Raw genomic sequence first — 27,853 nt, 5'->3', positions numbered from 1 at the left:
TATTGAACACGCTACTCACAGGCGGGTCGGTTGATTAATTGATTGATGGGTCATGTGACTCTGTAGTCCCGTTCTCACCATGGACCTTCCTCTGCTGATGACGACGATGATGATGATGATGAAGGTGAGCGGAACTGCTCTCAGGCCGCAGGTCAGTGAACTATGAAGCTCTAGTGAAAACCCGTTTCATGTGAACTTCACAAAGCAGAATGATCAATCCATCAGTTCTCCTTCCAATAAACATCTGATCTAATCCCCAAGCAACGTTATTCCTATTCAAGAGTTTATTGATCAATGTTGAAGTGTATTGATTCACGTTATAGTGCATTGATTCACATTTGAGGTCTTTGATTTTTACAGTTTATTGATTGATGTATTTGTCTTTTAAAGATCAGATGGAGTTTGCATAGTTTGGACTTGTTTGTCCTACAGCTCTTCTTCTTCTTCTGTGTTCCTTTGGAAAGGCGGTAGAATCGTGGGCTGCTCTTTGTTCCAGCTGGAGGTCTAGGGACAGGAAGTGGTCCAGCTGAGCCTCAGACTGATCTGTTCAGGTTTAGTTGGTGTCTCGAGGTTCACATGTGGGAGACAGACGTGTGAGGAGGAGTCTCCGTCTGCTGCCACGTCTCAGACACACAAACTACATTACCCATGAGCCTCAGCGAGCCAACAGAACCTCGTTGCTGTGGTTACAGAATAATCCATTAATTGAATTAATTTCAGCTGCAGATTGTTGTTTTCATTTCTATTTAAGAAGTTAAAGACCTTTAGTTGTATATTTCCCAGTGAAAAGCATACTGGGAGTTAAATCATGTGACTGAACTAATAATAATAATACAATGGGAACAGATCACAGCAGTGTGTTGTGGACATCTGAGGAAGTCCAGCAGGTGTCACTCAGCTAGGAGGATCTGATTGATGGATGAACTGATTGATGGATAAACTGATTGATGGATGATCCGGTTGATGGATAAACTGATTGATGGATGAACTGATTGATGGATAAACTGATTGATGGATGATCTGATTGATGGATGATCCGGTTGATGGAAAAACTGATTGATGGATGATCTGATTGATGGATGATCCGGTTGATGGATAAACTGATTGATGGATGAACTGATTGATGGATGATCTGGTTGATGGATAAACTGATTGATGGATGATCTGGTTGATGGATAAACTGATTGATGGATGATCTGGTTGATGGATAAACTGATTGATGGATGATCTGGTTGATGGATAAACTGATTGATGGATGATCTGGTTGATGGATAAACTGATTGATGGATGATCCGGTTGATGGATAAACTGATTGATGGATGAACTGATTGATGGATGATCTGGTTGATGGATAAACTGATTGATGGATGATCTGGTTGATGGATAAACTGATTGATGGATGATCTGATTGATGGATGATCCGGTTGATGGAAAAACTGATTGATGGATGGTCTGATTGATGGATGAACTGATTGATGGATAAACTGATTGATGGATGATCTGATTGATGGATGATCCGGTTGATGGATAAACTGATTGATGGATGATCTGATTGATGGATGATCCGGTTGATGGATAAACTGATTGATGGATGATCTGGTTGATGGATAAACTGATTGATGGATGATCCGGTTTAGGACACAAGTGGACTCATTACAACATCTCTTACAGGTGAAGATCAATACTAGAACCAATAGGTACATGAACATGCATCAATCATGTCTTCCTCTGTCTGTCTCTTCCTGTGTCCCTCAGTATCATAGCGTTTCCAAACACTCTGAATGCTGAGGACACCAGGAAGGCCATCAGCATTGCCTTTACCAAGTGGAGCGACGTATCTCCACTGACCTTCAGCGAGATCACCGACAGCAACGCCACCGCCGACATCACCATCGGTAGGTAGACAGGATGCAGAGGAGTTTCAAAATAAAACACACAGAGAAAATGAGGGAGACAGAAACAATAGTTTGGGGTGGTGTTGAATCTAGTGTGTATCTATAGATGTTCTGTGTGTGTGTGTGTGTGTGTGTGTGTTAGGTTTCTACACCTTCAACCACACGGACTGCTGGTGGTCTCCTCTCCACCCGTGTTTCGATGGTCTAAATGGTGAGCTGGCTCACGCCTTCCTGCCGCCACGAGGAGAAATCCACTTCGACAACCACGAGTTCTGGATCCTCGGCAAGTCCCGGTTCAGCTGGAAACAAGGTACCAGTACTAGGTTCAGCTGGAAACAAGGTACCAGTACTAGGTTCAGCTGGAAACAAGGTACCAGTACTAGGTGCAGCTGGAAACAAGGTACCAGTACTAGGTTCAGCTGGAAACAAGGTACCAGTACTAGGTTCAGCTGGAAATAAGGTACCAGTACTAGGTTCAGCTGTAAACAAGGTACCAGTACTAGGTTCAGCTGGAAATAAGGTACCAGTACTAGGTTCAGCTGGAAACAAGGTACCAGTACTAGGTTCAGCTGGAAACAAGGTACCAGTACTAGGTTCAGCTGGAAACAAGGTACCAGTACTAGGTGCAGCTGGAAAGAAGGTACCAGTACTAGGTTCAGCTGGAAACAAGGTACCAGTACTAGGTGCAGCTGGAAACAAGGTACAAGTACTAGGTGCAGCTGGAAACAAGGTACAAGAACTAGGTGCAGCTGGAAACAAGGTACAAGTACTAGATGCAGCTGGAAACAAGGTACAAGAACTAGGTGCAGCTGGAAACAAGGTACCAGTACTAGGTTCAGCTGGAAACAAGGTACCAGTACTAGGTTCAGCTGGAAACAAGGTCCAGCTCTAATTGTTTCATGTGAAAGGCTTCACAGGGCTGAACACTGAATGATTATTACAGTTATTGACCATGTGACTCTGCTGGTGTTGGTCATGTGACTCTATAGGTGTGTGGTTGAATGACCTGGTCCAGGTGGCAGCTCATGAGATCGGTCATGCTCTCGGTCTGTGGCACTCCAGACATCCTCAGGCTCTGATGCATCCCAACGCCACCTACACGGGCCAGAGGAACGTGGCCCAGGACGACGTGTGGGGCATCCAGAGACTTTACGGTAACAACCAGCACGGCAGCACTTCCTGTAGGTCTCACAATATATTTTATTAATTATTCAAACCATCTCTTAGTTGTGGACACTGAATACTTCCTGTAATACTTTTTCCATGGTAATAGGATTCAATTGATTTTATTTTATTTTGTAAAGCCCAAAACAGAAAATTACAGAGGGCTTTACGGTGTGTACACATAGGACATCTGCTGTCCTGAAACCCTCACAACAACACAGGAAATACTCCCCAAAGAATGAAAAAGGAAAGAAAATTTGGTGAGAATGTTGTAGGAGGATCCCTCTGTCAGGATGGAAAGACTACAAGACGTCATGTACATGTACAGAATGAACAACGTAAAAGATGTACAATACATTCAGTTCATATGACAAATGATTTAAAAAATGAGAGTAGTAAGTGTACAGCAGGACCACTGCAGGGAGGACCACCATCAGACAGAACCTCCATTAGACAGAACCTCCATCAGATAGAACCTCCATCAGGTAGAACCACCATCAGACAGAACCTCCATCAGGCAGAACCTCCATCAGATAGAACCTCCATCAGGTAGAACCACCATCAGACAGAACCTCCATCAGGCAGAACCTCCATCAGATAGAACCTCCATCAGGTAGAACCTCCATCAGGCAGAACCTCCATCAGATAGAACCTCCATCAGGTAGAACCTCCATCAGGCAGAACCACCATCAGGTAGAACCTCTAGCTGAATCTTCTGTGGGGAGGGAAAGCACAAAGACTTGAGGAAAGGGTAACGTTGGTGTATGATGACAGTAATGATTCATATTTAAGATAATAATAATGATGATGGCAGCAGCGGGTGTCAGCAGGGCCACAGCAGGAGTCAGGACCAGGGTCCAGACGGAACCACGATCTACAAATAACTAAATTAGTGATGTGCATTAATGAGACGTGGATTGTTGTAGAAGGTGAGAGTGAGAGAGGAGCTCGGTGTGTCCTAAGAAGTCCTCCTGCAGTCTAGACCTACAGCAGCTTAACTAAGGCTGGTCCAGACTAACCTGAGCCACTATAAGTGGTACCAAAGAGGAACGTCTTACATGAGCCGACTGATCTGCCCCCTGGACTGAAAGTGGAAGCTGGTTCCACTAAAGAGGAGCTTGATGACTGAAGGTTCTGGATCCCATCCTACTTTTATAAACTCTAGGAACCTCAAGTAACATCAGCATCTATGGGGTGTAGCTGCCTTGTAGGACAATACGGTGTTAGAAGATCTTTAAGATCAGATGGTGGTACATGTCCCGTCAACAAAGACAGATTCATAATATACAGCAAAGACGTGCTAATTAAAGGAGAAACTTAAAGCTAAAGCAGCCTGGTTGGAATCGGATCCAAGACACAAGTAGAAGATGTAGACTCAGAAATTATAGAAGTCAGTTGATTCTTCTAATTTGGTGAGACGCCCTAACAGAGCCTGTAGCAGTATCATCAAGATGATTGACACTACAACAGAGAGAACCAGGTTTCAAATGAGTTCTTCTCCTGTTTAGGTTTATTTAAAGACAAGAGTCATAAATAGCTGCCACTAATAAGAGAATTAACATGACTTGGAGGAGTTGCTTCATTTGAGCTGAAATATTCTCGTTTTCGTAACACAAAATAGATCAGCTTGGTGATCTGATATTAGTTCATTTACTGAAAGAGCTTTTATGACAAATACCAAAAGAAGGAGAACACGTACAAGTTAAAATGTCCTAAAGACACAGTAGACACAACTCTGGATCCCCTGTGGTACTGTGAGGATGTGATACTTTCTCTAGTACTTGGATGTACCAGTACTAGGATGTATTACTTCCTGTTGTTCTTTAGTTTTAGGGATGTCTTTAAACATCTGGCCGGGGACAGCAGATGGAAATGAGCCTCTCAGGTTAACGGGGTCACTTACAGTGCAGCTGTTGATTGGTGTGCATCAAATAGTACCGTAGTAAAGGATGTGGTACTTTCTGCTGTACTTGTAGTAAAGGGTGTGGTACTGGTCTTTGTGCAGGCTGTCTGGATAAGAAGCGGGTCTGTGGTCCGTGGGCTCTTCTGGGCTTCTGTGAGCGGAGGAAGATCTTCATGAAGAAGAACTGTCCTCAGCGATGTGACCTCTGCTACGGTGACAAAGAACCGAATTCTCTCTGAGGTCCGTCGCTCGTCTCTGGTTTGAAACTCACTTCTTGTCTTTCAGAGCCTCTGGAGGCAGTTGCCACGCCAACGTTGCCACCAGCTAATGTGAAGATCAAGATGGTTCCCAGAGGAAAGGTGGTTGGTTTCCGCTGTGGAACGAAGAACCTACGCTCACCGCCCAAAATCAGGCCAGTTGATCAACAATGGAAATAATGGTTATCGATTCCTTAAATATTGTTTCCCCTTTTGTATTACTTCAAATAAAGTCAATGAATTGTCCTAATAGTAAAAACTAGGTGAGGTTTGAAGGTTTGACAAAGCAGGCAGATGAAGACCTGAGTAGACGCATGAAACCGTTCCGTCCCCCTGAAGGTCATCTACCAATGTCACGTGACAGCAACCAACCATGAAGGCCCAAAGGCTAAAAGCTGGGATTGGTTGGACGTGGTACACTAGGGACAGTGGGGACCGTAGGGATGTGGTCCAGCTGGGACGTGGTGCGGTGGGAATTCCAGGATTCTGCAAACCAGAACCACATGTCTCCGTCTCTTTCCTGCAGCTGGTACAAAGATGGCGAGCAGATCTTGAACTCTATCCCCGGCTACATCATGGTGAAGGACAGAGACCTCCGCATCGTGGCCAACGAGTTCAATGAGGGTGTCTACACCTGTCGCATCCATCGGGGGGGGGACATTGTGTCCGCCAACTCCTGGTCCATCCGACTAAAACCAGAGCAGCCCTCCAACAGCTGAAGACTGGTCCAGGGGTACTAAACCACAGAAGAAGTGCTGAACTCAACTCAAAATAGGAAGTTCACAACATGTTTGGACCTTGTTACACTGGTAGAGTTCCTCTAGAAGGTTAGCTGTGTGCTAATAGAACACCTGTCCATGTCCTCATAGTTCTGTAGGACTTCCTTTAGGTGGAGATAGATGGCATGACATCGTGACCTCATAACCCTTCCGGATGTAGTTTAACTCTTATATTTATTCCTGCTGGAGGCTGTGATTTAACAGCAGATCATCTCATACGGACTGGATCCATCAAAAGATTCACCGATCAATCCAACAGACACCAGACCCGTTTTATCTTAATAAAATGTCCTTAATTCTGATTTGAGACCCGTGTGGTTTGAATTATTGCATCATCTCAACGCTGATCTGTGATTGGATGTTCCTTTAATTATATCCAAGTAAAACAAACACACACTTGTATTAACACTAACTTTCACGCATGGAACAAATATGGCATCCATCTTCAAAATGAAACTTTATTCTTTCTTTATTGAACGCGATTGTTCAGGTGAAGCTGCACACGGTGCAAACACACCTTCAACACCTCAAACCTTCTGATTCAAAAGACCTAATTTCATCTCGGGGGGGCTGTGGGGGACAAGGACAGATATCAGATCAGGCTTGAAGCTGGAATGGTAGAAAGGGTATTTAGGTCCTGATTAAAGACTGTGCCCCCCCTCCTCCTGTTACACTGATAAGGTGGAGTCAGAGTGGGTGGAGCTAAAACACAGGTAAACACAGAAAGGCACATCTGTGGCTTGTTTACAGAACCACTGAAGGTCAGCGCCGAAATTAAATCAACACAGATAACGGGAGGTTCGGGGGGGGGGGGGTAACAGGTAACGGGGGCGGGGGGCAGTTGTGTGCTGCTGACGGGCGTTAGATTTCAGGAATGTTCCGGTAGGTTCTTGATGGTCGTCGTCGTCTTCCAGCTGGTCTCTGGCCCCGCCCTTTCCTTGTGACATCACTACATGCCCATCCTGATGCTCTGAATAATCTGGAAGATGGCTGCAGACAAACAGAGAGTTAAATCCATGTGATCACTGGTTATTGATCAGTGCTGTGAAAATCCACCCAAACACCTGAGACACAAGTAAGTTCATTCGTTATTTACTCTTTGGAGTCACTTTGACTCCAGATAAGCCCCGCCCCTCCCTCACTGTCATCAGCAGGGCGGAGCTACTCGCCAAACCTGTGATATTGTTTAACAAATACTAAGCCTAACCCCAAAAATACATTCCTACAAAGACCCACACTATCTAGTATATATACACAGAACTTTATTTCATTTGTAGGAAGAGAAAGATTCACCTGATCCACAGACGACAAAGATGAAGAGGGCAAGCAACCAGGGACCCACACCTTTATCCTCAGTGACGCTCCTCTGGGGGGGACAGTTATAGTGGATCAATGACTGGGTCTGAACTTCTTAATAATAACAGATCAGCTGCTGATTGATGTTTAGTCTTATGACCATGATGCTGTCATCACAAGGTACTGTTGTCATTGATAATATTGATTATTGTTCACTGTGAGACAATGATAGATATTTAATTAATAACAATATCAACAATAACACACAATAACACAATGTTAACTGGGATTTAGGCAAATCCTTCCCCGTACAGACTGGTATCGGGTCTACTGGTCCCATACAGACTGGTATCGGGTCTACTGGTCCCATACAGACTGGTATCGGGTCTACTGGTCCCATACAGACTGGTATCGAGTCTACTGGTCCCGTACAGACTGGTATCGGGTCTACTGGTCCCGTACAGACGGGTATCGAGTCTACTGGTTCCCGTACAGACTGGTATCGGGTCTACTGGTCCCGTACAGACTGGTATCGGGTCTACTGGTCCCGTAAAGACTGGTATCGAGTCTACTGGTTCCCGTACAGACTGGTATCGGGTCTACTGGTCCCGTACAGACTGGTATCGGGTCTACTGGTCCCGTACAGACTGGTATCGGGTCTACTGGTCCCATACAGACTGGTATCGAGTCTACTGGTCCCGTACAGACTGGTATCGGGTCTACTGGTCCCGTACAGACGGGTATCGAGTCTACTGGTTCCCGTACAGACTGGTATCGGGTCTACTGGTCCCGTACAGACTGGTATCGGGTCTACTGGTCCCGTAAAGACTGGTATCGAGTCTACTGGTTCCCGTACAGACTGGTATCGGGTCTACTGGTCCCGTACAGACTGGTATCGGGTCTACTGGTCCCGTACAGACTGGTATCGGGTCTACTGGTTCCCGTACAGACTGGTATCGGGTCTACTGGTCCCGTACAGACGGGTATCGAGTCTACTGGTCCCGTAAAGACTGGTATCGGGTCTACTGGTCCCGTACAGACGGGTATCGAGTCTACTGGTCCCGTACAGACGGGTATCGAGTCTACTGGTCCCATACAGACTGGTATCGAGTCTACTGGTCCCGTAAAGACTGGTATCGAGTCTACTGGTTCCCGTACAGACTGGTATCGGGTCTACTGGTCCCGTAAAGACTGGTATCGAGTCTACTGGTCCCGTACAGACTGGTATCGGGTCTACTGGTCCCGTAAAGACTGGTATCGGGTCTACTGGTCCCGTACAGACTGATATCGGGTCTACTGGTCCCGTACAGACTGGTATCGGGTCTACTGGTCCCGTACAGACTGGTATCGGGTCTACCCTCGGACTCACCGTGGACTTGGTCACGTTGCCTCGCAGAGTGATGTTCTTGCTGTGCTTCTCGTTCGCCATGCGGATCCTCTGCTTGGCCACCATCTTGTCTTCTTTTCTTCCGTCGGTGTCTTAGTATTTTTATTTATTCGCGAGCAGCTTTTCTCCTTCGTCTTCGACTCGTCTCTGTGACGCTGCTGACGGGCAAAGGGCTCCTCTCTCTCTTGTCGACGTAGTCACAAATATTAAGCCGCGCCCACAAGCCAACCACTTCCTGAATGAAGCTACTGTGTGTCGAAATAAAGCTTCCGGCCCACTCTTCCAGAGTAAAGTTCTCATTGTGCGTATTGTCTTGCGTTATCGGCATCAATTAGTTCGACGTCAGTTATTGACCACATTTTCTAATGTTCAAAAAAAGGTTAAATTATAACGTAAGGTTACATCCTAGCTGATTTTATCTGAAGCAGAGCTGAAACCATCTTATTTGATTATTGATATATTGATTAATAATTCATGATTAACTGAATAATCAGGTGGTACAAGTAGTCACATATTAAAGTTATTGATGTCATGGTGTATACTATGTAGTAATGATAATAATAATATTACATTCTCTAAGTATGCTATTGTTTCTTAATTTATAAAACGTATATTCATTAAAAAAAACGAGGATTTTATTCTGGAAACGGAAGTAACTTTACTCTCAATTGCTCCTCGACAGCTTGATGCATCATTCAACTTAATACATGAATAAAATCAACCTTTTGGGAATTTATTGAAAATATAACATGTATTTGTGGGTAGAAAGATGTTTTTCTTGTCAAAATATTACGGTTAAACTCATTTGAAATGTTTTTAAATGACGTGTAGAAGATGTGAGGCGACCGTATGCTGATGTGGCACTAAGAGACCCGCCTACTTCTGGCGTCACGTATTTCCGGTTAGCGCCCTTTCTTGTTCCGGCACACGTAAACATGGCGCCCACCATCCCGCTGTTAGCAGGTGGGTAATTTAAGTTTACAGGGACGGTTTGTTGCGTTCAGATGTTGACTGCACGATATTACCGAGCAACCGGCAACCAGCAAAGGCCATGCGCGCGCACACCAGCGAACCGGATACGAGTCACTTCTTTTAGATGAAAAAGGATGCCGGCAAACAGCAAAATCATATTTCATATCATATAGCATATTTAGTTGACATAATTACGTCCTAAAGAGAAGTACAGATGTCATTGAATCAGTATAGTCTGCCGATTTATTCTGTTGCATAAAATACACAAGAGAAAAAATCACTATGTTAAAATATCACCCTCCAAAATGGGATCACGTGCTCTGAAGGCTCATATCTGATTATTTTCAGGAGTTCTGAACAGACACTTTTTACCATAAAGCTCTGAAAACATGTCCGTTTTAAAGATGATATATCTGCCGAATGAAAGTCATGTTTGTTGGTACAGGACCAGTCTTTTAATGTGACGGGCTGATTAGCTGGTAAGCACGGATATGTCTAATTAATAGATTTTCTACATCGAATTTAAACTTCTCAAATGAAGCTTCCATTCTTGAGAGTAGATTTAAAACCACAATCTTGCTTTAACGTTCGCTTAATGAAGTTTGCTTAATGAAATAAGTGTGTGTCTTTAAGTGCGTGGATCAGCCGGTACGTCTCTCCTCTGTGGTCCTCCCTTGTGTGAGCAGCACTCCTCCTTCCAGAGGTAACGCATCACATCATCATCAGCATGTGCACTCAAGTGTGTCTGCACAGGTGGGACAGGTGTGTCTTTGTGTCTCAGGGACTCTCGGTCCAGCAGGTGTGTTTCCTTCAGCAGAGATGGGACGCTGTTTGGCTGGTGCAACGGACTCAAGTAAGTGTTTGATGATACTATTATGAATTATAATAATATTATCAATGACAACTAACTGTCTGTCCACCTGTCAGTGTGTCTGTGGTGAAGTCTTCAGATGGCTCACTGGTCTCCACCTTCGACCTCCCGAAGACGGCGCTGCTTGATTTTTCTCCTCTCAACAACATTCTGGTCACCTGGCAACCGTACAGCAGTAAGAAGAAAGACAATCAGACCCCACGGAGACGACTGCACGGCGACGGCGACTAAGAGACTGCACGGCGACTAAGAGACTGCACGGCGACTAAGAGACTGCACGGCGACTAAGACTTCTGTCGTGATCGGCGCTCTACATGTTGTTTCATAACCTGCATTAAAACAAAGTGAATCTGTGTTTGTGTCAGAGGCCAAAGACAGCGCTCAGGGGGAAGCTAATCTCCAGCTGTGGGACTTACAGAGCGGTCAGCTGATCAAGGCGTTGTATCAGAAGAAGTTGGACTCATGGTGAGCGCACACACACACACACACACACACTCTGAGTCTCATACTGCAGCTCTGTGCTGTGATTGGCTGCAGGTGTCCCAGCTGGTCAGAGGACGAGGAGATCTCAGTGAGGAGCGTCAACAACGAGCTTCACTTCTATGAGAACAACGACTTCAGTAAGTAAACCTGCTGTCTACAGGTAGACGTCCCGGTGGGACAGCACCAGGGTCGCGTCCCGGTGGGACAGCACCAGGGTCGCGTCCCGGTGGGACAGCACCAGGGTCGCGTCCCGGTGGGACAGCACCAGGGTCGCGTCCCAGACGTACAGCTGATGGTTTCTGTTTCTTCAGACCTCATCGCCAACAAGCTCCACATGCAGAAAGTGTCGGACTATGTTTTGTCTCCTGGAGGTCAGCCAAGCAAGGTGAGCAACCAGCAAAGAGCGAGCAGGAGGTTTAAACCGGGTCCTCTCCGCATACCGTCTCTGTCTGTCCCCTCCAGGTCGCCGTCTACGTCCCCGGCAGTAAAGGAGCCCCCTCGTTTGTCCGACTGTACCAGTACCCCGTTCTGGGAGGACCCACCGCTGCACTCGCCAACAAGAGCTTCTTCAAGGCCGACAGAGTCAGCATGCAGTGGAACAAGAAAGGTGGGAGAGCAGCTCGAGTCCAGGAGGTCCAGTTCCTTGGGGCTCAGGTCCTGGCTTCCTGGTCTTGGTGTGTTTTCTATAGCTGTCTCTGCACGTCCCTAATGGACCGCTTCCTGTCCTTCATGGACCGCTTCCTGTCCCTCAGGCTCTGCCGTGTTGGTGACGTCCAGTACTGAGGTAGATAAAAGCGGAGCTTCGTACTACGGAGAACAGACGCTTCACTTCCTGTCAGTGAGCGGAGAGACGTCATTGGTTCAACTCCGTGAGTCGTGTTTGATCACAATTATAAGTCTTCACAGGATCTACTGGACTGAAACTGAACCTTTTCCTTCTGGCTTTGTTTATAGAAATCATCTGATATCACGAGCTAATCAATATGTCCACAGTTATTATTGGTTTCATCCAGTTATTGGACCTGTTATTGAATAAGAACATAACGCGGTTGTTGTAGACAAAGAACCAGGTTTCCTGAACGTGTCCATCCACCTCACGCTCTGTGTCCCTGTGTCTCTGTGGGACCCAGAGAAGAACGGTCCCATCTACGACGTGGTCTGGAGTCCTGGTTCTGCAGAGTTCTGCGTGGTCTACGGCTTCATGCCGGCTAAGGCCACCGTCTACAGCCTCAAGTGTGAGCCGCTGTTCGACTTTGGCACCGGGCCGCGGAATGCCGCCTACTACAGGTGATGCCTCCCCCACTTCCTGTTCGGCCTCATCTTCAGTGAGCCAATCACTGAAAGTATCTGTTGTCTAGGGGGCGGGGCTTCTTCTGCAGGTGGATGATGGCACTTTGAGTAGTGTGGTAGGGAGCTGCAAGGTTGGTGGTTTAAATCCCGGCTGCCCCATGTGCCACGTGGAAGTGTCCCTGAGCAGGACACCTGACCCCTAACTGCTCCCCAGGCAGAATGTGGACCAGGGGTTAAAATGCAAGTCGCTCTGGATAGAAGTAGAATGTAAAGTAAAGGTTGCAGCCTCTCAGATTGTCTGACCTCCTGCTTTCAGTCCTCAGGGTCACATCCTGGTTCTGGCCGGGTTTGGAAACCTCCGGGGTCAGATGGAGGTCTGGGACGCCAAGAAGTACAAACAGGTGAAGAATAAATGTTGATTTTGACCATTATTAACTAATTATTAAGGGGGAGTCCTGATGAGCAGGTAACGGACTTTCCCCTCTAACCCCGCCTTCTCCCCTCACAGGTGTCCAAACCTGAGGCGCCGGACGCCACCCACTTCTCTTGGTGTCCGGACGGCGAGCACGTCGTCACAGCGACGTGCTCGCCCCGGCTGCGCGTGAGCAACGGGTTTAAGATCTGGCACTACACGGGCTCTGTGCTGCACAAGCAGGAGGCGGAGCCCGGCTCGGAGCTGTGGGAGGTCCGCTGGCAGCCGGTGCCCGAGGGCCACTTCCCTGGGCGGCCCGTCAGGTACCAGGCGGCGCCCAGCCAGCTGGGCACCACGCAGGCCACGCCCACTCAGGCCTACCGCCCACCGGCACTCAGACACCTGCCCGCCACGGCCAGCTCCAAACTGGTACTCCTCACACAGCTGTAGCACTCAGTAGCGTAGACGGTCCACATCTCCACCTTCTGATGTTGGTTTGAAGAGGAGGAGGAAGATGATGATGATGATGATGATTAATTGAAGCCTTTTTCTGTCAGCACGAGGAGGAACTTCCTCAGAATCTGCGCCCAGGAGAGAAAAGTCTCTCTAAATCAGCTCTGAAGAATCAGAAGAAACGAGAGGCCAAGAAAGCCAAACAGGTGACCTGATCTCAGCCAATGGAAGTCCTCCAAAGTTAGGACCAGGTCACTTCATGACTTTTCTTATAAAATGCATCAATTGTGGATTCATAAATACATATTTAATGATGGTTATTTTGCAGGAGTTGAAGCCTGAAATCAAACTTCCATCTGACCCCGCCCACGTCAGTAACAGCCAATCAGAGCCGAGCTGTGGCGACCCCGAGACTGACAAGAAGATAAAGAATGTGAAGAAGGTGAAGGATCAACAAAGTCTTCAATACACAAGCCACTGTGCCCTGTGTTCTGATTGGTCAGCGTGCCCTGTGTTCTGATTGGTCAGCGTGCCCTGTGTTCTGATTGGTCAGCGTGCTCTGTGTTCTGATTGGTCAGCGTGCCCTGTGTTCTGATTGGTCAGCGTGCCCTGTGTTCTGATTGGTCAGCGTGCTCTGTGTTCTGATTGGTCAGCGTGCCCTGTGTTCTGATTGGTCAGCGTGCCCTGTGTTCTGATTGGTCAGCGTGCCCTGTGTTCTGATTGGTTAGGGATCTCTTACAGAAACTTAAAGCCATCGAAGAGCTGAAGGACCAACAGGCTTCTGGAAAGGTTCTACAAAAGAACCAGGTGACACACATACATACACTAATATATTTTATCCGTGTTTCACTCTAGTTGATTAAAGATTATTGATCAGCACTTTATAGGTGGTCAGCACTCTTCTGAGGATTTGTTTGATTTCTTCAGCTGGAGAAGTTGCAGAAAGAGTGTCAGCTGCTGAAGGAGCTGGAGGATCTCCAGATCGAACCCTAGGAGATGCTGAATGAGCTACAGGCCACGCCCCCTCTGTCCACTCACGTATACATTACATGTCATACACTATTCTAAAGAAAGTCAAGGCTGCATATGTCAGTTTCTTTGTTGGGCGGAGCTTGAGTAATGAGGGGTGGGGTTTGTTGGAGGATTGGGGGGGGGGGGTCTCTATGGGAGCCATAATCTTATTGGGTCCTCTTTTCTGGGAAATTTAGTTTAGTATGCATTTAGTTCAAAGCCCTGTTGCTATGCAACATCTGTACAGATGTTGGAGCCTTTAATAGTGGTCATTTCAAAATAAAAGCCTGAATGAAACTAATGTTTTCAGTAATTTTGTTTCCAGACTTCTCTCCGTGAGACATTCAAAGACCTCCGGACTTCTGTGAACTCTTGTTCAACACAGATAAACTAGTAAAAGCGTTGACATCAAAGGTCTACTGACTTTATCGGGTCATCAGAACCAGAATCACTTATTGCCACGTATGTTGCTCCTATGTGGCCGTCCGGTACCCCCGGATCTCTACAGACTAAAGCACTAACACACTGTAGACCTTAAACTGGACTTATAATGACTCTTATCCATAACAAGTTTTGAAACTGTTATTTGACTAATTGTACGTTGTTGTTTCTTGTTCTTCTGAGTTTGTATCTTTATGGTTGAAATGCACTTATTGGAAGTCGCTTTGGGTAAAAGCGTCATCTAAATGACACGTGATGTATTGGGTGTCCTGAGAGAAGCCCCGCCCCGGCGTGACGCCCCCTCTGAAGGTTCGCTCGTTTCTACCGACGGCCATTGCTTTGTCTTCATATCGTTCACGACAGTCGGGGCGGTTTACGGCGTGACGCGACGCGTCAGAGGAATCACGTGGCCTCAGAGCAGCGTAGGACTCAAGTGGTTCGAAAGTGTTTCACTGGTAAGTAACCGGGGCTTCGTCGGTGGTTGAACTAAATGAATCAAACGTCCCTTTATCCGGCTCACATTAACGAGATGATTGACATCAGGATCGCGGATCCGCACTCAAACCGTGTGGTGAGTCTGAACCTGACGTCATCAGAGAAGCTCCTGCGTCAGAAGGCAGAAGAGTCGATCACCGAAACCAGGATTTTTTGACAGAGCGGCAAATCGACTCAAAGAAAGTGGAGCAGGAGATGATGCGTGTGTTCGGTATCTGCCCCGAACCTGCTCCACAGGTTCCTTCCCTTTATTCTTCCCATCGGGAGTTTTTCCTGTGCCGATGTGAGGGTTTCTGGACAGAGGAGGTCACGTGACTGAGCAGCGCTACAAGCCCAAAGTATCGCACACAAGTTAATGTTTCATATGTGAGTGTTTAAATGTAACAGCTCATTTTAGGTGCCTGCTGGCACGAGGCTTCATGGATGCATCTTCATCCAATGAGAAGAATGATCTCAACTCCTTCAGAATAAGAAGCTAATAACAAGGCCAAAGAATCTAATGGATAGTTGTGAGACGTTGTGTGGGACAGTGGATGCTGCAGCGTGTGGTGTCCATCACGTTACGGCTCTTCAGCATCAATGGCGCTCGTACAGGAAGTGATGTCATAACGAGAGCTATTAAACATTGATCTAACTGATATCGCTCTTCATCAATGAACTGAGTGATGAACCAATCGAGCAGCATGTGTTGCTATGGTGATTTAGATCAACCTGCTTCGGGGAACCGAAGCCTGAAAATAATCAAGCAAACTCGGTGAGCCGCGTAGGAGGAACAGTCTTCTCCAAAGCTGCAGAGAGACACCTGCTGGTCCCAGACTGGACCTCTGGTTCTGCTCTGTGGCTTTCAGAAGGATTCAGAGCTTTGTAACTTCTGTAACTAATGAATCTATATGCGTATTATTCTGCTCATCCACTAATCAAGGTGTGTGTGTCCTACTACACACTATAAGTTTGTGTTATCGACCACCTGTCAGGTATCGTGATGGAGGAGCGGCCCTCGTCCCGTGCTGTGGGGGTCAGCCTGTGTGACTCCGCCCCCCTGCTGTGGCGGGTGGAGGACCTGCAGGCGGTGCGGTCTCAGGGTCTAGTGGGGGCCCTGCTGGGTTCACTTCCCCGGATCCCCCGACAGAACCTCAGGCTGGGTCGACCGCTGCTGCTGCTGCCGGAGGAGGAGGAGCTTCTGACTGAGCGCCAGGCTGCTGCTGCGCTACCCGTTTACCAGGTGTGTGTGTGTGCGAGTGTGTGTGTGTGTGTGTGTGTGTGCGAGTGTGTGTGTGTGTGAGTGTAAGAGAGCGAGAGATTCTGATTTGTTGAAAAAGCACCATGAGGTCAAGCAAGTTTGATTCGTTGTTGGCAGGATAGAGAAGGGGCGGAGCTTCGTCTACAGGTTAAGCAGCACCTGGAGGACCAGCAAAGGAGCTACGAGGAGCAGAGCGTCCTCGCTCTGGAGGACAGGAAGTCTGCGCTGCAGCGAGCCATGACATCATCACGTACAGGTGAGGCCCGGTCACCTTGAAGTCATTAGGTACAGGTGAGGCCCGATATGTCCGTCCCTGTATCTGCTCAAACGCTTCTGGTCCTCTCAGAGTCCGGAGATGAGGCTCTGCGGAGCCGGCTGGAGGCCCTGGACCAGAGCTTTACCTTCCCCCGTTCGGCGCTGGCCGTCCAGGTGAGCACGGCAAAGGCGGGGCTGTTCTACCGCCCGGAGGCCCGGGCCATCCTGCAGGCCCATCGGCCAATCAGAGGGCAGGACGAGCCGAGCTGCCACACCGCCAGGTACCAGGTGTTCAGAGACCTGAGGGGGCGGGGCTTCTACTTGACTTCAGCAGGAAAATTTGGAGGACACTTCCTGGTTTATCCAGGTGAGTTTTATTCAGCGGTTGAGGGTTCGATCCCCAAAGCTTTAAAGGAAACTTTATTATACAAAAAGAACAAGAAATACAAATATCTGTTCACTTTATCTGATCCAAATTAAATGTAACATCTGGAGAAAAAAATGTGTTTTGTCAATAAATACAAAATAATCAGGTGACGGAAATTATTGTTATTATGTTTTTTTCACTTGAAGCTCCTGATTGGTCCCTTAAAGAAAATGTAGAAAAGGCTTTTTTGGGGGGTATTTCCTGTGCTGATGTGAGGGTTTCGGGACAAAACATGTCGAATGGGTACAGGATGTAAAGCTCTCTAAAGGCCAATTTGTCATTTTGGGCTATAAAGAAAGAACGGAATTGAACCAGGTTCTGGTCCCCCATTGAGGATGTTGATGGACATGGTTCTTCTCTAACCCCCAGGTGACCCTCTTCGTTTCCACGCTCACTTCATCGCCGTCTGTCTGTCCCTGGAGGAGCCCATCTGTCTTCTGGACCTCCTCGCTGTGGCCCGTCTGGGTTCCAACGTGAAGAAGACGGTCCTGCTCTGCTCGCCGGGGCCGGGCGGCCGGGTCCAGTATACCTCGTTACAGTGGAGCGGGATGGTGTAGAGGACTAATCAATACTCAGACTGGATGTTGTTGTTCACTGGGCAGGTGAGTTTTGGATCAGAAGAAGAAACCTGCATGACTTCATGTAATAAAGACCTGGACCTGATTAACGCGGAGTCCCTCGTTTGTTCTGTCCTAAAAGAATAAAAGTAATGTGTCATGAAGAAGCACAGGACCCCGGACCAGGTGAGGAATCTTTAATGCACGCAGGGAATCAGGTGTCACAGACCCCCCTCCCCCCTGGTCCCGAGGGGTCCAGACTGGATCAGGTGTGTCAGTAGTAGGGCACTATGCCGGCCCAGTCGATGGCGGCCCCGTCCCACTTGGTCCTGATGGTCATCTCCAGAGACGAGCTCCTGGTCTCCGGGTTCTCCTCTGAGTCCCTGAAGGGGGCCTCCCAGTGGTGAGAGTGAGTATCTGCAAGAGAGAGTAGATCAGACCCAGAGCAGACCCCCCCCCCCCCCCGAGGGGACCCCGGTCCTCACCCACAGTCAGCCGGGTCGTGGTCGTCTGGGAGCTCCGCCCCCTGAAGTAGAAAAGATGGAACCGGTGCTCCATCCTCCAATCAGAGAGCAGCGAGCGGTTCAGACCGAACAGCACCGAGAAGCTGCTGTTGATGCAGCAGACCCACACGGGGTACCGGGGGGTCTTCAACATGCTGCCCACCTGAGGATGGGGGGGGGGGGGGGTCTGTACTACATCTCAGATGAAATGTTGCACCTTCATCTGACCGTTTATGGTGGTTTATTTATAGATTCTTAATCAACTTTATAAATGAAGTACTGTTGTATCATCTATAAATAATGGTAATAATGCATTTAACACACTTTTCATTGTAATGGATGCAACAGACAGTAACGTAATTAAAGCCTATAATGTTCTGTCACACGGTGATTGAACAGTGAATCCAGTGATTATGTGCTGAGGGACACGTAGCATTATGCAAGATAAAAGTTTATTCTGATGTTAATACGTTTGTACTTTTAGTTGTAACAATATTTCCACACCAGTAATATCACTGCAGTAAACGATCTGCCTCTGATCAGAAGTAACAATACTGCTGTAGTAGTACTGCTGTAGTAGTACAGAGGAGAATGAAGTACCTGCGGGAGTCTTCCTCTTTCCATCTGCTCCCGGCTCCAGTGGAGATATCCAACATCTCCTCGTGACAGGAGGCCCTGCAGGGGACGCTCCAGAGGACGTCCGTCCTCCCCAAGGGGCTGAATCCCGTTGAAGACATTGGGACTGGCCTTCCCTGTCAACAGCAGGTTCAGCAGGGCCTGCAGACACAGAGCAGGGGGGCATCTGTAGATCCAGGACCACCAGGGTCTCAAGGAGAACCAGTAGTGTGACCTACAGCAGGGGAGTTCTCACCTGACGGCATACAAAGTTTCCCACACTGAGGGACAGCAGGGAGGTGGTGGAGTCCAGGTCCTCCTTCAGCCTGTGAGAGAGAGGACGGAATATCTTCATCATCTCTGAAACTGAAATGAAGGTTTACCTTTATTGTTGTAAGTTTGTTCTTTTAGGATATTACAGATACACGTTTGCTTCTTATGTTCGATTCATCTGATCTGCACTTCTGGGGTTGAAAGAGCGTGTCATTTTGTGAGAGAGCTTCTCACCTGTCGACTGTGCGGGAACAGATGAGGCTGTACAGGAACAGGATGACTCCATGACTCCCCTCCTCTGTGAACTTCATCACCATCGTTAGGATCACTTTGGTGCAAATCGATAATTGAGCCAGCTGCTGTACTTCAAGAAGAGGACTCACACACTGAATGTGATCCAGGATGAACTTCTCCACATCTTCCTTTGTGTTAAACGTAAACAGCTGCAACTGAAAGACTCAAGTTTGTCAAAGTATCAACTCTTGTTTCAATGTTTAAAACGATACAAACCCTTTGTTAAATGTCACATTTAAAAAGAACTAATGACATCACTCAGATACCCTCTCTGTGAAGTTGTCCAGCTTGTAGTCCAGGTAAGGTGTGATGCAGTATTCTTGGGTTACCAAGGTGACGGTGGCTTTGATCTCTTGGCCAGCCAACCAGAGGCTGTCGGCAAGGGCTGTTGCCAAAGCTGCGTCCTGCTCCTTCTGTCCAACAGTGAGTCTGGAGACAGAATAACAGCGACGTAGCCCTGATGACGTCACTACAGCAAGTGAAACTAGAACAGTCTCCCACTCTGGTCTGGGGTCACAACAGGGTTGTTTTGTTATTTGACGAGGTGGCCCTCTAATGACCTCGTTCTTGACCTCTCGCGTGTCAGTTGTGTTTCCGTGCGACATCCTGTCGGATACCTGTGGGAGGTATCGCCTGGTTTCAGGGTTGGGTGATGATGGAGGAGTTCTCACCTGTGCAGCGTCTGTCCTTCTGAACCGCTCTGCCGGAGGAACAGCAAGTATTTAATGATCCGGGCCTGGACCACCGTCTGAATGGCTTTAGCCCCGCCCTGAAACACACACCTGACCAGGTGAGACCTCCCCGGAGGGGCTGACATGTAGAACAGCCGCACCACGGTAGTAGAACCTCACGTGGTCCGTCTCCAGAGCGTACGAAACCTCAGAGTTGGGCTCTCTGAACTGAAAGAAGGATTTCCTCCACTCGTAGTTGAAGACGTGAAACGTTCCACCGAACAGAACCTTCCTCAGACTCTAAACGTGGGAACAAGCAGGGAGACCAAGTCTGAGCCGGGACACCTGATCGCTCCTGATTGGAGCTGACTGGTCCTGACCGATCTCACCTCTGTCAGCTGGGGGGTCACTGGGGTTCCTCCCAGATCTGTGGAGACCATCAGATTTAGTGGGATGGGGCAGAGTTTTGGGAGAGTCCTGCAGGGGGGAGGACAGTCTCCTTGCTCCTCCACCTTCTCCACATCCACCAGCCTCTGAGGAGAGAAGGAGAAAACACCTGAGCACAGGACCATGAAAACAGCAGCTGCATCTTCCTGATACAACAGGTACTTTATACTCAAGTATCACCTGTGAAACACATGTGTTTGTTTTACAGGGTCGGCTTCTGTGCAACACGCAAACCATCTATCTGAGAAGCACGAGGTCAGGTCACCTATTGACTCCTCTGACCTCGGTGCAGTGAAACAGCTCGGCCACCAGGGGGCTTATGGATGTATGTTTATATACAGAGAGAGAGATGTGTGTGTGTACATGTGCATATACACAATTTCTCATTCAATTGAATAGGAACGTGTGTCTTGACGTGTGTCTTGACCGGTACTGTACGTTTACATTTATAAATGTAAACACACATACATTATGAGTCTATATAGATATATGTACACCCATATATGTATATATATAAAGACATATATATCCAGGACACATTTACACCGATTCAAGTTCACTTCAGTCTTAGTCCCGCCCCCAAAGGCTCTCATTAGTTGAGACGTGCGATGACGCCCCTCCCAACACACCCCCCCCTTCACCCCCCCCCCCCCCCCTTCATTCAGAGCCAGTGAGCAGCGCACTTTTAAAATTTCATATAATTGCCAGCGTTGGTGAAGCACCAAAATACAGTTTACAGATATTTTAATATACTTACATGTTTTGACAGAAGCCTAAAGAGAAAATAACGTTTAACTCTCATTGATCTTTAATTAAACATCATATTACAAATAACACACCAACAAATTCATTGTTTTATTTGAACTTTCCTGCGGCTCTGCAGGTCAGACACCTGGTCCAGAATCTGTAGTAGCTCCATCTGCTCACACACACACACACACACACACACACACACACACACACACACACACACACACACACACACACACACACACACACACACACACACACACACAAAGAAAAGACTGTCTACACAGTAATAATGAAATATGGTCCTTATTTAACGATTCATTATTAAGTGAATATTATCTGAGAAATCAGATATAAGTAAATACATTCTCATTAAATATCATATCATCACTTTTTTATCACAAACATTCAATTCGTCAATGTATGGAGGACCATTTCCACCACTAAAAAAACAAAGGCTTAGGAAGTCAAAATGACCTTCTAACCCTTCATATTTTTTTTTAGTGGCGGAAATGGGCTTTAAATGAAGACGTTTAATTTTATATCAACGACTTTCTGATGAGAAAACTGAAGAAAAATTAAAATTAACATTTAAAAAGCAGATTAGCAGATTATTATTATTCTAATTCTAAATCTAATTCTAAATGTTTTAAAATGAAAAGAAGTTCTTACCTCCACTTGAGTGAAGCTTCACTGGAGAGACACACTGAATACACACGTATATATACACCCTGACACACACACACACACACACACACTGATACACAATGCTGTAATACACACACACACATAAATATATGCACACTTCAAACACACATTAACACTCGAAAACATCTAAAATAGAATTCTTTAATTTTCATAATTTAAAATTTTTATTGAAGTACTTTCAGTAAAATGGTTGTAAAATGTAATTAATATAAAAACAGATTTTAGATTTGACTTGCAGATTATATGAAGTTATATCTGGAAATAAATCACCTTCAACACTAAATAACATTATTACACATATAGCATGAATAACACAAATAACAATTATAGTACATTTTGTTATATAGATTTTTACATTCATGAGTTTTAAGTGAATTATTCTCTAATGTTAATATGTGTACATACACAGAGGGAGTGTTGTCGTGGTCTTTGAGGACCTGAAGGCGGTCCAGCAGAGTCTCTGTCTGCCAACATGCGGATCCGATTCCATCCTTTAATTCTTTGTTTCTATTGAACAAGATGCCCCCCCCGCTGGGCCGCCCGCTCGGGGTCTCCACAGGATGATCCGTCTCCATCAGACCGGATCCTTTAAATCTTTGTCTCATGTCAACACGTCTACAGTGTCGGTGTCACTGCGGGAGATAAAGACCTGGATCCTTCAGACGGCATCAAAGAGGAGACGAGCTGCTGTTCTGGTGAAATGTCAGGTGTGTAAACTTGAACCTCAGAGTTAACATAACGCTAGTTATCCCACTAGTTGTTAGCAAGTATGTAGCTAACAACTAGCTAACAATTATAAACAAACTAATGTTAGCTAGTCTTTCCTTAAACTTTCCCTCCCCTCAGGCTTCTGTGGATGCAGGTGCTGACAAAGGTACTCTATCTGATGGAGGTTCTATCTGATGGAGGTTCTACCTGATGGAGGTTCTATCAAATGGAGGTTCTATTAAATTGAGGTTCTTTCTGATGGAGGTTCTATCAAATGGAGGTTCTATTAAATTGAGGTTCTTTCTGATGGAGGTTCTACCTGATGGAGGTTCTATCTGATGGTTGTTCTATCTGATGGAGGTTCTATCAAATGGAGGTTCTATCTGATGGAGGTTCTATTTGATGGTGGTTCTATCTGATGGAGGTTCTATCTGATGGTGGTTCTATCTGATGATGGTTCTACCTGATGGAGGTTCTATCAAATGGAGGTTCTATTAAATTGAGATTCTATCTGGTGGAGGTTCTACCTGATGGAGGTTCTATCTGAAGGTTGTTCTATCTGATGAAGGTTCTATCAAATGGAGGTTCTATCTGATGGAGGTTCTATTTGATGGTGGTTCTATCTGATGGAGGTTCTATCTGATGGTGGTTCTATCTGATGATGGTTCTATCTGATGGAGGTTCTATCTGATGATGGTTATATCTGATGGAGGTTCTATCTGATGGTGGTTCTATCTGATGATGGTTCTATCTGATGGAGGTTCTATCTGATGGAGGTTCTACCTGATGGAGGTTCTATTAAATTGAGGTTCTATCTGATGGATGTTCTACCTGATGGAGGTTCTATCTGATGGTTGTTCTATCAAATGGAGGTTCTATCTGATGGTGGTTCTATAAAATGGAGGTTCTATCTGATGGTGGTTCTATAAAATGGAGGTTCTATCTGATAGTGGGTGTCCCTGCAGTGGTCATGTCGTACACCTGGCTTCCTGCTTGCAATTATTTAATCATCTCTGGAAAGAGATGAGAGACAGTAAGAACACTCGGGTGATGGTTGGCGATGACAGAAGCCTTTATTGCGCTATTTGAAGGTGTTGAAGCGGGATATCTTATTGTGAAAGTTCAGAATTGAGTCCCTGGATATGTTGACAGCATTAAGAGTCGTTTTGGCAACCCTTCAGTCAATGTTTAATCTCTGCGAAAAATAATGTTTACAATGACAATGGGGGCATGCCCGGATTAGGGCAATTCCCCAGCGTCCTTTTACCGACTCGAGTTAAGACTGTTTTTACCTTAATTAACTGAATCACCTGAGAACATTGCACGATCAATAGTTTTACCGGATAGTTCGCTAACATTAGCTGGCTCGCTAGCTAACATCAGTTTGATTATAAATGGTGGTTAACTCAATAGGTAACGTTAGTTAAACCACTAGCTAACATTATTGTGGTTGTAATTGTTAATTAACACACTAATGTTACCATTACCCAATGATAACATTAGTAACTTGTTATTGGAGTTTGTCCTTCAGAGGCTTCCGTCTCCCTTCGGCTCTCAGTACATGAGGTCGGCCGCCCCCCCACTCGGGGCCGACTCCTTGCCCCCCCGGAAAGGGAACTGGACTCCAGACAGTCGGATGAGCGAGAAGTTGAGTCCGTGCAGAAGGAAGACGAGGAAGAAGATCCAGAAGCAGCGATCAAAGCGCTGGGTATAGGTCTGGAATACGAAGTTCACCTCGTTGAAGTTGGCGATCCGATGAGAGAGATGATGGATGTTGACCTCCGATGCAAAGAGAACCATCACCAGACAACTGCTTAGCCCTGATGCAGACAGGACGCCATGTTAACAAGGGTTCTGCCATGTAACAGGAAGAAAGGTTACTGTTCACTAGAATAAAGATTATTAATGCAATAGAATAAATAGGGATTCTACGAATAAATGTTATCATTCTACTAGACCAAATGTTAATATCCCACTTGAAGATATATGATTATTATTCTAGAATAAATGTAATTGTAGAAATAAATGTTCATATTCCACTAGAATAAATATGATTGTGTTATTATTCCATTTATATTAATCTGAAAATTACACTAGTATAGATGTTCATTTTAAAATAGTATCGATGTTGCACCTAAATATGAGGCAATTATAGCAGAAGAACAAAGGTAACTGTTGAATTAGAATGAATGTTATTATTGTGTTAGGAGGGTCCTTTTTGAGAGGATATTAGACGTTCTACGCTCCAGTAAGTGTGGCTCAGAATGGCTGTAAGTGTAGATGCGACGGGGAACTGTTTCAGGTCTCCTGCCTCGGACTCAGTTTCTCTAATGGCAGATCACCCTGTCTTCTTCTGTAACATCAATCAAACCTCATCCTGAACCTCCCTCGAGTTTGGCTGCTGTCCCAGAATGCATTGCGTAACCTGCCGTTAGCTCATTACAACAGTTCAGTCTAAATTTCATCAGGTTATGATCTAAGTATAAAACTAAGTACTAAAAGTGCTAAACACATGGGGGTCCACATGAGTACGAGTCACCACACCTCAAACTAGTACTATGTAGTACTTTTACTAGTGCTGGTATCAGTGGTGGTTCTAGTACTACGTGATGTCTCACAGCTGATGAAGCTCCACAGGTAAAGTCCCAGGGGGCCTTGCAGCGTCTCATACGGCCGGCCGAAGGCGTTGAAGAAGAAGAAGCCAGTGACCACTGATGAGAAGAGTATGACGACACCACAGAAGAAGATGACGAACACGTGGAGGACCACCGGGATGGCGCTCAGCAGGTCCGGAAAGACTGAGAGAGAATGTGAACATGAATATATGAAAATTTAAAGAGGCTTTTGTTTTTCTGCTGCTTTATCAACTGCTTTATTAACGAACAAAGACAACAGCAGAAGGCATGATGGCCTCTCTCTGTCCAGGTGTGGTTCTACCTGATGGTGGTTCTACCTGATGGAAGTTCTATCTGATGGTCGGTTCTACCTGATGGTGGTTCTATCTGATAGTGGTTCTATCTGATGCGGGTTCTATCTGATGGAGGTTCTATCTGATGGTGGTTGTCTCTGCAGTGGTCCTGCCGTACACCTGGCTTACTACTCTCAATATTTGAATCATTTCTGTAGAATGAATTGAATGTATTGTACATCTTTTATGACAGAAGCAACTGTGTAGAACACACGTGTCAAACTCAAGGCCCGCGGGTCGAATCCGGCCCTGCCGGGGGGTCCATTGTATTTCTATAAAATAAGCTGCTATTCCTAAAAAGTCTACTGGGGGTCCCACTCTGTGAGTGAGCGCATGCGTTAGACGTAATTCTACTCCAGGGAGGCCCACCCTTTTTTTGGCTCATGAGCTACTTTACAGACGTAGTAGTCGGCCAAGGATGAAAAATACATCAAAATTATTTCCTCCTGTTCATTCACTGCATTTTGTTAATGGAGTAAAAGACAGCTTTTTCACAGTACTGTTTACGTATGTGTACCTGTGTACCAGATCCAAACCGAGTGAACATTTACATTGACTCACCCCCCCACATGTTGCAGATGAATCATTTATTCATACTTCAAGAACAGAGCTGCATTGTTTGTTAGTTCTGACCCAGTCAGGCAGAAACCTCGTTAGTGAAGGCTGACTGCTCTCGTTAACTGGGACCAGTAAACATTCTGAGCTCTGCTCTCTGGTCACATGGTTACTTCCAGGGCTTGACATTATCACCCGCATGGCCGCCAAAAGCGGCTAGAATTTGTCTGGCGGGTAAAGCAGTCTCTCTCACTAAAATATCCCGCTCTATATTTTCTATTGCAGCATAGCGGCGATTATTGATGTCTCATGAGTGAACGAACCCAGAACGTTCGTCGCGTTGGTGGCAGCGGTGGTTCATGTATATTGACTACCGCGCACTAGCTTAGCTTAGTTTAGCCTAGCTGAGCTTAGCTGTCTCAGTTTAGCTTGCAGGCTGAATCCGGTTCAGAGAGTTTAGAACCTCCGGTTCAAGACGTGTGTGCAGATGAAGACCCGTTCAACAGATTTAAAATAATAAACTCGTTGCAGGGTTCACGCGCAACACGTTGACAAGGAAACACCAAGTTGTCCTGCTAACGATGTATCGTGCACCAATCGGTTGCCCTCTCGGCCACCGTACGCTCGTTACTAAGCAACATGGACGAACACACGGGACAGGTGGAGGCTTTTGATCAAACTTGAGACCTGCTCAGTGCAGGTGAAGGAAAACCAGGAGGACACGAAGAGAAACCCTGGTGATGAAAGAGGAATGAAAAGAGAAGGGCTGGTTTGTGACCCAGATGAGATGCACTGATGGTAGGACGTGGAAAGGTTAAGGACGGCTCTTTAGGAGGTGGGACAAGCCATTTCAAAATGGAAACGATAAAGGACCATGAAGTTTGCGTCGGCCACGTCAAAAGTCTTGTGACTAAACGGATGAAGAACGATGAGCAACTCTTCTTGTCTTAATCTGTTGCATTTGTTTTCATACACACTTGTACATAAACGTCTTGTTTGTGTGTTTGCTCATTTATATTTCAAAGGATTCTACATCTAGTTCTTCAAGTAAACTGTAGCCCACCGTAGTAAACTTGAATCAAATTAAACAATTGTGGCTAATGAAATTGCTGATGTGTTCATGCTGCTCCCTGATAAAATAAACATGTACTGGCACGAGTTCAGAAAAAAAGAAAACAGATTGATTAATGTTATTTGGTATAATGTGATCATGGAGGGTAACTTGTTTCTATAACAGACACAAAGCAAATGCCCTGGCAGTGGCAAATGTTTTTTAATTTTTAATTTTATTTGATTGTATAATTTTTTTAATTCATATTTAATTAAGCTTCCGTTGAGATTTCCAATAAATCATTTAACTGCTGCTGCGTAGAGCAAGGGTATTATGTATTATAATACAGTTTATAATACCGTTTATATATATATATAATAATAATAATAATATTAATGTACTCACAGGAGAAGCGGGACATCCTGCCCCCCAGCCCGCACTGCTTCACCCTCTGGCCGTGGAAGAGGCCGTAGTTCAGCTCTCCCAGGAACTTGTCCAGTTCGGCCCCGGTGGCGTTCACCAGTTCGGCCCCGGTCCGGCACAGCACGGCCCCGGTGACCCAGAACGGGAGCCCGGTGGCCACGGCGGCCATCAGGGCACACGAGAAGCCGAGGACCCCGGAGACCGAAAACAAGAGCTGCTTCTGACGGTTCGGCATGATGGGAGGATACGAGGGGGGGTCACAGGACACCCACGGAACCAGCATCAGAACATTCGGACGG

At 46.2% G+C, this 27,853-nt stretch overlaps 6 protein-coding genes across 8 annotated transcripts; 3 read left to right on the top strand and 3 right to left on the bottom strand.

Annotated features, from left to right (window-relative positions):
- The first annotated feature begins 79 nt into the window (after positions 1 to 79).
- mmp23bb (matrix metallopeptidase 23bb) lies at positions 80 to 6,373 on the top strand. Its single transcript, XM_062561617.1, has 8 exons — positions 80 to 155; positions 1,638 to 1,671; positions 1,756 to 1,895; positions 2,038 to 2,205; positions 2,885 to 3,049; positions 5,065 to 5,175; positions 5,248 to 5,374; positions 5,746 to 6,373. The coding sequence occupies exons 1-8, from the start codon at positions 80 to 82 to the stop codon at positions 5,936 to 5,938; spliced, it is 1,014 nt and encodes a 337-aa protein (XP_062417601.1). The 3' UTR covers positions 5,939 to 6,373.
- Positions 6,374 to 6,436: 63 nt separating this feature from the next.
- Positions 6,437 to 8,890, bottom strand: serp1 (stress-associated endoplasmic reticulum protein 1). Its single transcript, XM_037474449.2, has 3 exons — positions 8,664 to 8,890; positions 7,292 to 7,364; positions 6,437 to 6,988 (listed from the first exon to the last, which is right to left on the bottom strand). The coding sequence occupies exons 1-3, from the start codon at positions 8,745 to 8,747 to the stop codon at positions 6,948 to 6,950; spliced, it is 198 nt and encodes a 65-aa protein (XP_037330346.1). The 5' UTR covers positions 8,748 to 8,890; the 3' UTR covers positions 6,437 to 6,947.
- A 661-nt stretch (positions 8,891 to 9,551) lies between these two features.
- eif2a (eukaryotic translation initiation factor 2A) lies at positions 9,552 to 14,486 on the top strand. 2 transcript variants are annotated; one of them, XM_037474104.2, is made up of 16 exons: positions 9,552 to 9,644; positions 10,287 to 10,356; positions 10,435 to 10,506; positions 10,581 to 10,699; positions 10,890 to 10,989; positions 11,062 to 11,144; positions 11,319 to 11,392; positions 11,470 to 11,614; positions 11,760 to 11,876; positions 12,138 to 12,294; positions 12,614 to 12,698; positions 12,806 to 13,138; positions 13,267 to 13,368; positions 13,491 to 13,604; positions 13,904 to 13,969; positions 14,090 to 14,486. In XM_037474104.2, exons 1-16 carry the CDS (start codon positions 9,617 to 9,619, stop codon positions 14,153 to 14,155), a joined length of 1,731 nt encoding a protein of 576 aa, XP_037330001.2. In that variant the 5' UTR covers positions 9,552 to 9,616; the 3' UTR covers positions 14,156 to 14,486. The 2 variants fall into 2 exon arrangements, with proteins under 2 accessions (XP_037330001.2, XP_037330011.1); XM_037474114.2 differs by lacking the exons at positions 13,904 to 13,969; positions 14,090 to 14,486 and having other exon boundaries at positions 13,267 to 13,413.
- A 485-nt stretch (positions 14,487 to 14,971) lies between these two features.
- tsen34 (TSEN34 tRNA splicing endonuclease subunit) lies at positions 14,972 to 17,694 on the top strand. Of its 2 annotated transcripts, none has more exons than XM_037474335.2 (5): positions 14,972 to 15,069; positions 16,084 to 16,331; positions 16,467 to 16,605; positions 16,696 to 16,971; positions 17,401 to 17,694. In XM_037474335.2, exons 2-5 carry the CDS (start codon positions 16,092 to 16,094, stop codon positions 17,586 to 17,588), a joined length of 843 nt encoding a protein of 280 aa, XP_037330232.2. In that variant the 5' UTR covers positions 14,972 to 15,069; positions 16,084 to 16,091; the 3' UTR covers positions 17,589 to 17,694. The 2 variants fall into 2 exon arrangements, with proteins under 2 accessions (XP_037330232.2, XP_062416919.1); XM_062560935.1 differs by lacking the exon at positions 14,972 to 15,069 and adding an exon at positions 15,079 to 15,475.
- A 61-nt stretch (positions 17,695 to 17,755) lies between these two features.
- On the bottom strand, positions 17,756 to 20,992 carry mindy4b (MINDY family member 4B). Its single transcript, XM_062560937.1, has 8 exons — positions 19,945 to 20,992; positions 19,540 to 19,702; positions 19,363 to 19,428; positions 19,214 to 19,284; positions 18,963 to 19,032; positions 18,692 to 18,868; positions 18,074 to 18,254; positions 17,756 to 18,005 (listed from the first exon to the last, which is right to left on the bottom strand). The coding sequence occupies exons 1-8, from the start codon at positions 20,088 to 20,090 to the stop codon at positions 17,863 to 17,865; spliced, it is 1,017 nt and encodes a 338-aa protein (XP_062416921.1). The 5' UTR covers positions 20,091 to 20,992; the 3' UTR covers positions 17,756 to 17,862.
- A 2,358-nt stretch (positions 20,993 to 23,350) lies between these two features.
- Positions 23,351 to 27,837, bottom strand: clrn1 (clarin 1). The gene is made up of 3 exons (XM_037474357.2): positions 27,537 to 27,837; positions 25,176 to 25,355; positions 23,351 to 24,377 (listed from the first exon to the last, which is right to left on the bottom strand). The coding sequence occupies exons 1-3, from the start codon at positions 27,835 to 27,837 to the stop codon at positions 24,112 to 24,114; spliced, it is 747 nt and encodes a 248-aa protein (XP_037330254.1). The 3' UTR covers positions 23,351 to 24,111.
- Between the last annotated feature and the right edge of the window lie 16 nt (positions 27,838 to 27,853).

Source organism: Pungitius pungitius, chromosome 3 (genome assembly GCF_949316345.1).
Source record: "Pungitius pungitius chromosome 3, fPunPun2.1, whole genome shotgun sequence".
Lineage (NCBI taxonomy): Eukaryota > Metazoa > Chordata > Actinopteri > Perciformes > Gasterosteidae > Pungitius > Pungitius pungitius.
The sequence above is the reverse complement of the archived record's forward strand: the minus strand, read 5'-3'. Positions and strand labels throughout refer to the sequence as shown.

Bases quoted from the DNA above. Each gene is read 5' to 3' on its own strand.
- tsen34 (XM_037474335.2), top strand. From the start codon at position 16,092: ATGGAGGAGCGGCCCTCGTCCCGTGCTGTGGGGGTCAGCCTGTGTGAC. The intron at 16,332-16,466 runs GTGTGTGTGTGT...CGTTGTTGGCAG, and splicing joins CTGCGCTACCCGTTTACCAG to GATAGAGAAGGGGCGGAGCT. The intron at 16,972-17,400 runs GTGAGTTTTATT...TCTAACCCCCAG, and splicing joins ACACTTCCTGGTTTATCCAG to GTGACCCTCTTCGTTTCCAC.
- mindy4b (XM_062560937.1), bottom strand. From the start codon at position 20,090: ATGTCAGCCCCTCCGGGGAGGTCTCACCTGGTCAGGTGTGTGTTTCAG. The intron at 19,033-19,213 runs GTGAGAAGCTCT...TCTCTCTCACAG, and splicing joins TGTTCCCGCACAGTCGACAG to GCTGAAGGAGGACCTGGACT. The intron at 18,869-18,962 runs GTGAGAACTCCC...CTGTGTCTGCAG, and splicing joins GAAACTTTGTATGCCGTCAG to GCCCTGCTGAACCTGCTGTT.
- serp1 (XM_037474449.2), bottom strand. From the start codon at position 8,747: ATGGTGGCCAAGCAGAGGATCCGCATGGCGAACGAGAAGCACAGCAAG. The intron at 7,365-8,663 runs GTGAGTCCGAGG...TGTCCCCCCCAG, and splicing joins GCAACGTGACCAAGTCCACG to AGGAGCGTCACTGAGGATAA. The intron at 6,989-7,291 runs GTGAATCTTTCT...GTTTGTCTGCAG, and splicing joins CTTTGTCGTCTGTGGATCAG to CCATCTTCCAGATTATTCAG.
- clrn1 (XM_037474357.2), bottom strand. From the start codon at position 27,837: ATGCTGGTTCCGTGGGTGTCCTGTGACCCCCCCTCGTATCCTCCCATC. The intron at 25,356-27,536 runs GTGAGTACATTA...ATTCTCTCTCAG, and splicing joins CAGGATGTCCCGCTTCTCCT to TCTTTCCGGACCTGCTGAGC. The intron at 24,378-25,175 runs GTGAGACATCAC...TGTCTGCATCAG, and splicing joins CCTGTGGAGCTTCATCAGCT to GGCTAAGCAGTTGTCTGGTG.
- mmp23bb (XM_062561617.1), top strand. From the start codon at position 80: ATGGACCTTCCTCTGCTGATGACGACGATGATGATGATGATGAAGGTG. The intron at 1,896-2,037 runs GTAGGTAGACAG...TGTGTGTGTTAG, and splicing joins CACCGCCGACATCACCATCG to GTTTCTACACCTTCAACCAC. The intron at 5,176-5,247 runs GTGACAAAGAAC...CTTGTCTTTCAG, and splicing joins GCGATGTGACCTCTGCTACG to AGCCTCTGGAGGCAGTTGCC.
- eif2a (XM_037474104.2), top strand. From the start codon at position 9,617: ATGGCGCCCACCATCCCGCTGTTAGCAG. The intron at 10,507-10,580 runs GTAAGTGTTTGA...TCCACCTGTCAG, and splicing joins GGCTGGTGCAACGGACTCAA to TGTGTCTGTGGTGAAGTCTT. The intron at 11,393-11,469 runs GTGAGCAACCAG...TGTCCCCTCCAG, and splicing joins CTGGAGGTCAGCCAAGCAAG to GTCGCCGTCTACGTCCCCGG.